General features: G+C 35.1%; 1 protein-coding gene across 4 annotated transcripts in view; it reads left to right on the forward strand.

Moving 5' to 3' along the window:
* The window catches only part of LOC311077169 (H-2 class I histocompatibility antigen, Q10 alpha chain-like), a 17,250-nt gene extending 7,689 nt beyond the window's left edge, over positions 1 to 9,561 (forward strand). For 2 of the 4 annotated variants that reach the window (XM_084138979.1, XM_084138978.1), the window contains exons 6-9: positions 173 to 250; positions 1,571 to 1,594; positions 3,575 to 3,616; positions 7,609 to 9,561. In XM_084138979.1, coding sequence (XP_083995105.1) covers positions 173 to 250; positions 1,571 to 1,594; positions 3,575 to 3,616; positions 7,609 to 7,628 — 164 coding nt within the window. In that variant the 3' untranslated portion in view covers positions 7,629 to 9,561. The remainder of the gene's footprint in view (positions 1 to 172; positions 251 to 1,570; positions 1,595 to 3,574; positions 3,617 to 7,608) is intronic. The other 2 variants (XM_084138981.1, XM_084138980.1) reach the window with 1 other exon arrangement.
* The last annotated feature ends 2,628 nt before the right edge of the window (positions 9,562 to 12,189 follow it).

Consider the following 12,189-nt stretch of genomic DNA (forward strand, 5'->3'; position numbering starts at 1 on the left):
CTTTTTAATAATTTTCTCTGATAAACTTTCTTCAACTGACAGGACCAAAATCTTGAAATAGTCTATATTAATTATTTGTGCTGACCAGACTTCACTTGTTTATCTCTGCCTCTGACAGCAATGCATGTAGATAGTAACTGTATTTATCATCTTTATTTGTAATCCTCTCTAGGTTTATCAAATCAGAGGACTTTAAATGCAATACCAGAAGAGATTTATGTTAATGGGGCAGAGAAACCTTTTCTCCCAGGTAAGCTTTCAGAGAGGACTGAAGTGGAGCAAATCAGTATTTCCCTTTAGATAAGTATTATGGGGTGTTCACACATACAACAATTGTATCACTAGAGGTCCTGTAGTGGATGCTTCTACTGCTGGATTCCCCAATGTTTTTGATGGGCTGCGCATTGGCCAAAACATCTGACACGAATTGAACAGATTGCCGTTTAAAATGCATAGTGACTATATTTTGACAGGGAATGTTTTCTGCTAATAATGATGAACATTCTTGGGTGCGTTTCCCAAAAGCATCGTCAGCCAACTATGGTTGCAAGATAGCAACATAATTCAACGATTTGGTGTTTCCCAAAACCATAGTTCCAATGAATATTTGCAAACAGCATCACATAGATTTGTGGTTGAAACTACAGCTCTTGACCTGTGGTTAGAAGCATAGATTCTTTTTAGTATGACATGTGGACTTGCATACAATATGCTCTTAAGCAAACTTAGGCTGCATTTACACTGCAAGTCTTAATGCACAGATCCGATCTTTTGACCATATCTGATGTTTTGGCCTGCCTGTTTACATTCACTTTAGACAGGACTGGTATCCAATATCTGTATTTACATTAATTCCCGGCCAAAATAATTTTTGGGCATTTTACTTTTTTATCATTTTACTATACACAATCGTAGACCCTGGTTTTGAATGGCTGTGCTATTCAAATTATTTATATAATTAATTTTGGGTGGTCATGATTATTTGCCAGCATGGACAAGATAACAGCTGCATGACTCATGAATGTTTTGCAGCTCAGAAAGCTCAAAATTCTGAAGTGAACTAAAGTAGCCCTGTAATATATATATATAATTTTTTTTTTTTTTTTTTTAATGAATTCGAATGAATTAACCAAAGAGAGAGAGAGAGAAACCAACCTAATAGTGACGCTTGTTGGCTTAATTACAGCGAAGTTATCACCTCATTGCTGAGAAATATAATGTAGATTTCATTAGTGAAGCTGTTTTATTTATAACAGTCACAGGCTTTGAAAACCAGCTACTGAAATGTTTGGATGGATCTACCAGGGTGGCACAGAGTGACAACTGACACCCTTAGAAAAAACATTGCCACCCCAGATTTATCCCCATATAAAATATAAATGGAAGCAGTGTTTTCTGTAGCTCTGTTACATTGTGTTTTCTGTAACACTGTTAATTTAAGTACAGTATAGCTAAGATATATAAAATATCTGTTGTCAGTAGAAGCATCTATACTGTAGGAAGATACATATCTTATTAATGAGCTTTCTGTGTTTATTTCTTTTTTTGTATTCCTCTTTGGATTTCCCAGGCAATGGACATGCACCCAATGGAGGTAAGCTGTTAACAGTGCAGGAACAGCAGAAAAAGCTGCTGATCATGTTTTCTAAAGTAATGTGCTTTAAGTGTTGTGTAGCAACTCATAATGTAATAAAAAAGCAACAATGATAATGGCACATAATGGAATAAGAGGTTTGTAAAGTAATAATTTTTGTTTTGTAATGTAATAATTTTTAGTTATTGGACCTCAAATTAAAGGTGCTCTAATGCCTCGTTTCCACTGAGCGGTACGGTACGGGACAGTACGGTACGGTTCGGGTCTGTTAACCATGATCTGGCTAGCGTTTCCACTGCCAACAGTACCCTTACTTGATAGGCGTGGTGTTTCGATCGACGTCATTTTCGCGCGAAGAAGAACATAGTAAACTACAATGGATGACATACAGCAGATCTTGTTCTTGCTCCTCGACATGTTTGTCACAAGAAGACAAGCGCCGACATTAGGCTTTTCTCAATATCAAGTACGCACTGGTACAGCGCGTTCTTAAAAGCGTCACTCAGCTCGCTCTGCTACTCCGGTTATCTCTGTTAACTTACTCTGTATGTACATTTTAAGCAACAATAAAACGAAATATGTTATAAAACACCACTCTGCCTCTTTTCGTTTTCATTTAAATAAATTAAACATTATAGGGACACAAATGTGGTTCATGCGCAACGCATATTGATTATTCACTGCACGTTATACGTTATTCTATTTATAACAAAACGAAATTTAAAACACAACCCTAACGTTACCTCTATTTAAAAAAAAAAAAAAAAAACATTCCAGGCAATATATGCATTTGTACAAATGTTGCAATAAACATCAGTGATAATCTTGTAATAAAAAATGACAAGAAACCATATTTCTTTTTGTAAAATTTCAGTTTTATCAATAATAGCCTATATAAAAGTTTAAGTAAAAGGTACAAGAAGCTATACAATAAGAAATAAAGCAAACAATTCAGTCAAATATCCAAATGCAGCGCTCTAGTCTAACATTACAAGTAAAGTTAAACACAAATAACGTTAATATGAAACGAAACTTAGCCCTCAGCCAAAACGATTAACAGGGAACTCATTATATATTCACGAGAGCAAAGATCGCCCGTTAGGTCTACACAAGACGAATTATATCTTATGTTTAACCACTACCGTCAGAGTCAGCGACGAACGTCAGAAGAACTAGCCGAGGAAAGGCTCATCCAGCCGGGAAACATTAGCGCCGAGCCCCGCTGAACGCATGGATCTCACAACCGGGGGAAAAAAAATCATCTTTATAAATAAACCACAGATTTGAGCTTTAAACAACTACATTCTCGCCTGAAAAACTCTTAAAATTACATTTCGTGATACAGTAACAGTAGTATTATATTAAACTGTATATTAAAAAATGTTGTCATTCCTCTTGTAGCACGCGCAAGTGACGATTCTCTGTCAACCAATCAACGTCCTGCAGTGAGTCTAGCTCCACCTTTTAGTACCGTTCCACTGTGCTAGGTACCCCAATGGAAGGGTACCTAAAAAGTGGTACGGTACGGTTCGGCATTTTGGTACCATTCACAACTTTTGATAGTGGAAACGCAAATAAATGCGTACCGTTCCGTACCGTACCGTACCGTCCCGCTCAGTGGAAACGAGCCATTAGTGATGTTGGGTGATGTCACTTCTTGTTGACGTTTAAAGTATTGTCAAACAAAACGGTGGCTAGCTAGACCCTCCCTCCTCCTCATCTGCGCACTAACCCCCCAAACTCCACCCCTAAATCATTCCTGATTTACCCCAGATTTATCCCCATATAAAATATAAATGGAAGCAGTGTTTTCTGTAGCTCTGTTACATTGTGTTTTCTGTAACACTGTTAATTTAAGTAGCTAAGATATATAAAATATCTGTTGTCAGTAGAAGCATCTATACTGTAGGAAGATACATATCTTATTAATGAGCTTTCTGTGTTTATTTCTTTTTTTGTATTCCTCTTTGGATTTCCCAGCCGGAAACGAGAATGGACATGAACAAAAAGCACTCAATGGAGGTAAGCTGTTAACAGTGCAGGAACAGCAGAAAAAGCTGCTGATCATGTTTTCTAAAGTAATGTGCTTTAAGTGTTGTGTAGCAACTCATAGGGCCCTATTTTAACGATCTGAAACGCAAGTATCAAGCGCAAACTTTGTGGGCGGGTCTTGGGCGCTGTTGCTATTATACCGGCGGGATAAATGACTCTTGCGCCCGACGCAAATCTAAAATGGGTTGGTCTGAAGTAGCTTCATTATTCATAGGTGTGGTTTGGGCGTAACGTGAAATAAACCAATCAGAGCGTCATTTCACATTCCCTTTAAGAGCAGACGCGCTTGTTCCATGGCGGATGCTATTATAACGGCGGATTTGCCAGACGCACGCCAGGAGCGGTTCACAGCCGAGGAGACCGACGTTCTCGTCACGGCCGTAAAACACAGAGAAGTGACATTGGGGATGGAGAAACACAGCCAAATTAGCTTCGGTTAAACAGGCATATGATTAGTGTTGCTTTCGTCAATGAAAATTATGACGAAATATTGTCGTCAACAAACCTTTATCACCTGACGAAAACGAGACGAGACGCAACGTAAATGCTGGTTATGTGACGATGACTAAAATAAATGTATAAACGTATGCAATATTGTTGACGAATAAAAACGAGACTAAATGTAGTTTACAAAATAAAAACTATGCTAAAATGTCTCTTAATTTTCGTTGAACAAAACGAGACGAGACGAAATGTTATAACGTCACGACGAATGAGAGAGTTGTGCGTGAACCCATAGCTTTGTCGGCTTTAAATTCTGGTTTGCGATCTGGTCACCCGATTATCAGCGAGTTTAACAATATTATTCCATTAGTTATTCCATTAAAATGTCTCACTGATATATTTGACACATTCATAATCATTACTTTTGCTGGTTCTTTGCGACAGCTGTATGTTATTGGCAGCGTCACCCTCTGGTTACATGAACGCGTCACCGCATCAGCACCAGAACATGGAGATTTTATTTTAGAGAATAATCGCACAACTTATTCTATATTCTATAATTAAATAAACTAATTTGAATATTCAAAAATCGTGACTCATCCCTGCATGCAATCTCTTGTTTCTTTTCCCAAATCTTCACTCACGTCTCACCCATTTTCTAAGGGGATTATAAACGTTTCTTCATTGGTTCGCTTTTAATAAGGCCTATTATATTCATATTCTTTACTGTGGTAAAATAGAAAAACGCTGTAGGACAGATAGCCTACATTTGTATTTGCACGTCAGATTCTTTTTAACACAGTTTGTGTTTGTTATTAGACATGGTAAGGCGCGTCAAGTTTAGTTGTAAAGCGCGTTTCACACGCGCGGGTGATTTTTAGTTTCACAATCTCAAACATAGCCTAAATATCTCGCCCTTGTGGAGGATAAAATTCGCTCTTCAGACCAATTTACATCAAGTAGAAACCATGAAGATATCAGAAAAGAGATCGATGGTCTCTTTCCTGCTCGTGTCCCACATTCCTCTCAAAGCGCAGAGTGGTAGGCTATATCACGCGTCTTTGTGTGGAAATATAAAACAAGTTTTGTTTTTTTTTTTTTTAAACCCAACCACTGCCGGTAGTTGGTCCATTACCACCGCAGTGGTAAAAAAAAATGCCACCGTCACAGCCCTAAATATAATAAGATAACCTTTGAAATACTATATTGACTGGGTTAAATAGAATTGCATTACTAAAAAGAGACTAAAATACAATTTTCATTGACTAAAACTAGACTAAAATGTCATCAGTTTTCGTCGACTAAAACTAGACTAGACTAAAAAGAGTAAAAACTAAAACGACAGCTTGACACAAAGACTAGACTAAAACTAAAATGAAAACAGGCCGCCAAAAACAACATTACGTATGATAATTTGGGTAAATGTGTAAGCTAGATTTATGCTTTTATAATAAACTATCTATCTATCTATCTATCTATCTATTGTAATAATGTATGATTTGCAAAAATGAAAACTGCTGTTTCTGTGTAGATGAGAGAATCAGAGTGTAAGCGCGTTGTGCACACGCTACATTGATTATGGCCAAGCATGCGCCCTTAAAATAGCATATGAATAACATGCGAAAGGCACCACTGACTTTAGACTAGGTTTTTCCTGGTCAGTGGCAGAATTGTTTTCTAAACCTGCAAAATACGTTTGTGCCGGAACACGCCTCCTAGTTTACCGGCGTGCGTCTGTGGAGGGAAAAGTCCGCTGTGCGCGGGTGCAAAATAGGAATGATACATGCGGTGTACAAAGTCAATTGCGCTGGGTGCAAGATATGGCTCATAATGTAATAACAAAGCAGCAATGATAATGGCACATGATGGAATAAGAGGTTTGTAAAGTAATAATTTTAGTTTTGTAATGTAATCATTTTTAGTTATTGGAGCTCAAATTAATAATGATTTTTAAATTGTGGGAAATGTATTACATTATGAACTCACCAAAAACATTGTCAAATTGTAATAGTTTCTATAACAAAACAATTATTCTTTTTAAGGCACAACAAACATTGATGCATTTTTATTTTAGTTTTTGAATATTAAATGCAGTAGATTTAAATATTCCTGTATTTATTATTATTATTTAAGGGGTTTAACAAAAATATATTACATGAACCATTTAAGATGGGGTAGCCAACCCAGCTCCTAGAGAGCTATCAGGCAGAGTTTAGCTCCAACCCCAATCAATAATGCCCATGTCATAACACTGCATCCATCATGTTTCACGGATGATAGGATATTATACAGATCATTCTTCTCCATACACATCTTTTCCTATCATTCCTTTCATAAATCCTCTGTATTTACTGGGGATGTGCATTTTTCAAAAATATTGTATTTGAATATTTGGCGAGAAAAAAAAAAAAGCTAAGTAGACTGCGCCATTTATCATACAGAATGTATATACAGCCTACACTTGAGGGTGCATATGGTTATCGTGTTCATGTTATTTCACACATTCATGTTGAGAAAAACAATATCCACAAGCTCAGGTAATTAGATTAAAGGTGCAGTGTGTATTTTTTAGCGGCATCTAGTGGTGAGGTTTGCGAATTGCAAACAGCCAGTCACTCACGGCCTATCCCTCCCTTTGCAAACTTGAAGGAGAAGCTACTGCGTCTTTTTCTGCTTCTCATTCAAGTTAGTGACGAAACACGCTCTGTAGCGCTGTTTGTTCACTGTAGGCTACGGTAGAAACATGACGTCACAATATATCGACTTTCATAGAAGGGGGTGCCGGCGGTTATGTAGATATAAATGACTCATTCTAAGGTAATAAAAACATAACGGTTCATTAAGTAAGGTCTTTATACACCACTGAAAACATAGTTATGGATCTTATATTGCATTTCTGTCAATAGATCGTTAGAATGATTACACATTGCACCTTTAAGACATAAAAAATAATTTAATTTTAACAAAAAAAAAAAGATTTGTGCTCATGATTATGTAGACAGAAAATAATTATTGTAAACATTAATTTATTTATCCATTATTACAAGTTGCTAGTGTTTATGAAGTAATACCTTTCTTATACAATAGCCTATTTATGTGGATAAAATAAAAAATAAAATAAGATTTTGTTTTGAGAAATTACATTAACATTTTATTGATAACATATTACATTATGTGCAATTATTATATATTTATATACCACAGCAGTGGTCCATTTGTGGCAACACTGCACAAAAGTGAACTTTTCTTGCTGTAGTTTGGTCATCACCAGTTTCAACAGAGATGCTCAAAAAAGATGTTTGGTACAATGACTATGAGTTTTGAATCATAAAGTACAATGTAAATGTGATTGATTATACAGTATATTTATATTTAAGGTTAATTGTAAAATATTCGTAAAATATATAGCACACAATCCTATAAGTAGTTTGAGACTACAACTAGATCAAGATTTGCTTAAAATGTCACAAATTGCAAGCAAATTGTTCTCATGGCTAACAACTTCTGTCTTATTGCAGGAAGCAATGGAGCTGTCTAAAGGAAGGCATTGTCCAAAGCAGTAATAACCTGGCATATGTATGCAAGAATTATGCATATCAAGGATTTAATCTGTCACATTTAAAAAAAAGTTTTTCTTTTTGTGCCACAGGAAACAGGAAAAGTAATAACTAGGTATCTCAGGTATATGCTCACTCCCTTTTTTTTCCTCTCTCTTTGGTCATCAGATCAACTAGCCTATATGCACTGTTTTCCTGAATTTTAAGTATGTGAGATCATTCCAGCTGATATTGAAAGTGCTTGATTACATTTTTTGCCTTATATCAAATCCTTATATCCAGTGCGAATTTCATTGCATTTAAGTATACATTTAATCAGTCCAGGCATTCTCTGGGACTTGCTGTATAAGTGTGTTGTGGTTACGCTTTGAAAAGTGATCTTACAGGGTTATTCTGATATATCTCTGTGGTTTCAAAACAATTGTTTGTTAGAAGATTTGACTTTGTTGATTGCAGAAAAGCTTTATTTTTAGGGGTTCAAGCACAATATGCGGAAACCCTGTTGTAATTGTTAAGATTTTTATATTTATTCTTCCACCGGAAAACTGATTGTGCAAAACCGTAAGGCCTCTAGATACTTGAAACCTGGCCCAGATGGTAGATCTCAATTTAGTGAAATCATTGGAATTTCGGATCAACGAACAAAACATATCTCAGATTTCAATTCCACCATTTAAATTTTTCCGCCATTTTTTAATTTTCAGAAAAATGTACTTTTTCGACGCCGTTTGTCTGATTCACTCGAAACTTGACATGTTGACACCTAGAATGACATCTAGATCCTCATGGCAAAAAGTTTTTCATGGCAAGAATTTCGATCTGTGATTCACGCTCACGACGGGATGCCAAAACGTTTGAAGGTTAAATCTCCTCATTCTGAACAACTTTGCCTCAAGAACCACTGCTGTCAGTCAGATTGTTCATTAAATATTTGAAATTATTTGAAACATCTTTTTCAAACTTCTCGTAGGCTGTTTGTCCAATTTGCTATAAAGTTAAAACTTGACATGCATTATCTTGGGACCCTCATGGCAAAAAGTTATCAAAATAATTTTGATCGAATTAACTTTTTTTTATAGTTATCTGGCATGGCCCATTGTGAGTAATGTAACATCAAAACAACAATCATCAAAGATTATGAGAAACAAGACAATTTGTGCATATTGTGCACAAAGTAGAAACTTCACAAAACTGTGTAGCCTACATATGGAGAACAGGTCATTTTGAAAAAATAACAATGTCAGGTTTTGTGGATTTCTGATGTCTAGAAAGCTCACAGTAAATTCTAAACAATCACTCATTTCAACTGAAATATTAAGGCTGTAATGTTACTGTTGTCCACTAGAGACACCCGCAGAATAAAAAAAAAAAAAAAAATCAGTTTCCAGCATTTTGATTATTTTTTAGCGCAATTTTCCAACGGACAAAATTGCGATTGTTAACTCATGATTTCTGTTCTGTCTGTGCGCACCAATCTTGCACTTCTATCTCCTCCTCAACCAGACCACCTAGAGACTTCGGGTTTTCGGCATTATGTTAAGGAAGGTCTAATCTCGGGAACGCACAAAAAAAAAAAAAAAAAAACCTAAAAAGATTTACTATCTCTTAGTGTTGTGATCCCATGACGTCAGAAAATTGCGCTAAAACACTCACTGAGTTTTTATTACTTGTTTTTTTAGTAATAGTTTTATATAATTAGTTTGCAAAGTAATGTGTAATGCTTATATAGAGCATTAACATATATTTTCCCAATATATATTCCAATTTTTCTTTTTAAAATAATGTTTTTGTGTGTGTTTAAGCCTGCTTAATGAAGTTGCTGTGGAAAAATTGCTGTTTTTTTTAGTGGAGATTACTGTGCAAACCAACGATTATAATTGTAAATTCTACTTACTAATAAAGTTATTTTCTCAAGTTTTGCTTTTGCATTCATATTTAGACATAAAATCACTATTATAACATGACAATTGTGCCACAATTATTGTGAACCCTGAAAATGTTATACAGAGGAGATTTGGAATAAACATTTTGTTACCATCTTTTATTTCAAACATCTGTATCTACAACAATGTGTGTGAGCATGCTTAGGGTGTATTAAGTAGTATTGTTTTAGCCTTTCTTCTGTGTATGTGTTTTAGCCTATAGATTTCATACAATAAAAAGTCGTTGATGCTGAAGCTATTCAAGCTCAGTCCCATCGCGGATTTTTCAAATGTAGTTGAAAGACAAACTGCTGAAACCTATTTCTTGGTATTTGCTTGTCGAAATTGCTAGCCAATTTTCATAATACATTTCACACAATTCTACATTTATACCTTTATTACATTATTACTTATTATATTTTATATTATTATTAGTAATAATTAAAAAATAATTATTAAAATAATTAAATATATTATTAGTAGTAGTATTATTATACTTTATTATATTATTATTTATACCTTTATTATATTATCACATTTATACAATTATATTTAACTCTGCTGGCCATTGAGAGGACACTGGTCAAGTCACTGGAAAAGACGCCTAGTTGGTACAACAGGGTCACAGAGCATTTTCTTGAAAAGGAACGTAGAATTTACGCATAAATAAATGGACAAGTTTTATGATGTAGGCCGAAAATGAGCTTCCTCTCTTTGAAAGACCAGCAGCCGCCACTGCTTTCAAGCTGCATTGAGACTGACATTTGAAGCTTTAAATCATTGGTCGCCATTTAAGTCCATTATATGGAGAAAAATCCTGGAATGTTTTCCTCAAAAACCTAAATTTATTTTCGACTGAAGAAAGAAAGACATGGATGACATGGCGGTGACTAAATTATCATGTAATTTTTTTATTTGAAAGTGAACTAATCCTTTAAGTGTATTGTTAACTGACATTAAAGTATATTTTAGTTCACATTAATTTCTTGTCCATACATTGAGCAGTGCACTTTAACTATTTTAAAGACATTAGAAGCAATTATGAATGCATATTGTGCATATAAAGTTGTATTAAAGTCCCACTTAAATTGTTCCAAAAATCACTCTTAATGTCAACTTACTGCATTTTATTTTAACTTAATCTGTGATACATTTGAAATCAATTACATATAATGTGCATTACACTGTGTCCTAACTAAGGTATCTTAAATCTGAGGTTATATTTAAATCTTTTAATTACTGTATTTATCATTTATGATGAGAACCCATGAGCAGGTCCACGTGGAATCTGCTCTTGCAGAACGTCACAGAATTAGAAAGTTATGAAGTTACACATATTATTCACCCACTGTATATTTGTTAATTATTGTGGATAATTTGATAATACTTTCAGTTACTAATTGCAGTGCAGTACTCTCATTTCTGTTTAACCAATCACATTTAAACCGATTTCCAAAATTTCACGTTGCCCCAATATCAGTGCAGAAAAAAAAGGTTCCACCTTAAATTCGGCCGTGTCTCTCCATCCTTAAGTTCGGGTGGATGATCCATTGACCAGTCACTCTTCATGGACACACAGCTGGGCTCTGGAGAATCTGATCTCTCAAGCTGGACTGAACTGTAATACAGCAAACAACAGTGCTTGGTGACATCAGCCAAGCAACTTTTTGATGATGTCCACTGCTGAGTCTTTCACAATAGAAACAATAAAAGTGTATTAATAATGTAAAAATTGTTAATTCTGATTTCTTGATGTCTTTAAATGAGAGTACCTGCATCCTGGAGAAAAATAGTTGTGACGGCCCATCCATATTTCACATTTTCCTAATGTCTTGTTAAACATGTTATCACGTGGATGAATAATCATATGCAAATGATATGCATAGTAAAACTAGGCGTTGTAAGCTCCATATATGGTTATTTCGGGGAGGAGATGCATGTGCGCACAATATTTCGCTGACTGGGATTTATAAAGTGAATTCTGCGCAGGTTCTGGCGTACGAACGGTTTTATAAGTCTGAATAGTTTTGGCATTCGGGTGCACATTAGTAAGGATCCTATGCACTTTTTTGGGGAAGGTGCAATAAATTACCCCTGGGGCCTCATTTATAATCATTGCTTATGCACAAAACAGGCACTGAAAGAGGCGCTTCCCACGCACAAGTTGTGATTTATAAAAACAAACTTGATGGGAAAATTAGCGCACCACTATAAACAGGGGCAGATGTAATGAAAATAATTTCCAAAATAAAGTCCATATAAAAATCAAAGACTTAAGATGGAAGTTAAACTGAAACTAACAAAAATTAGCTTAGAAAATAAATAAATCTCCCCTGTTACAAAATAAAATAAAAACAAACCAAAAACCACTAAGGTCAGCAGATCATGATGTCTATGGCTGGGCAAATCTGACTCCCCTCTGATATTCACCACTGCTAGACAAACTCCTTTAGCCTCTACCAAACAAAAATAAAGATAAATATCAAATAAAACTTTCCCCAATTAACAATAATATTTACAACAAAATATCCACTGTATCGTACCTAACATAATACAATCAAATACTTTAAGCACAATACAAAAACTACTCCAGACAAACAAACCAAAAATGAAACTGAAT

Source organism: Abramis brama (genome assembly GCF_963993115.1).
Source record: "Abramis brama genome assembly, contig: SCAFFOLD_75, whole genome shotgun sequence".
Classification (NCBI taxonomy): Eukaryota; Metazoa; Chordata; class Actinopteri; order Cypriniformes; family Leuciscidae; genus Abramis; species Abramis brama.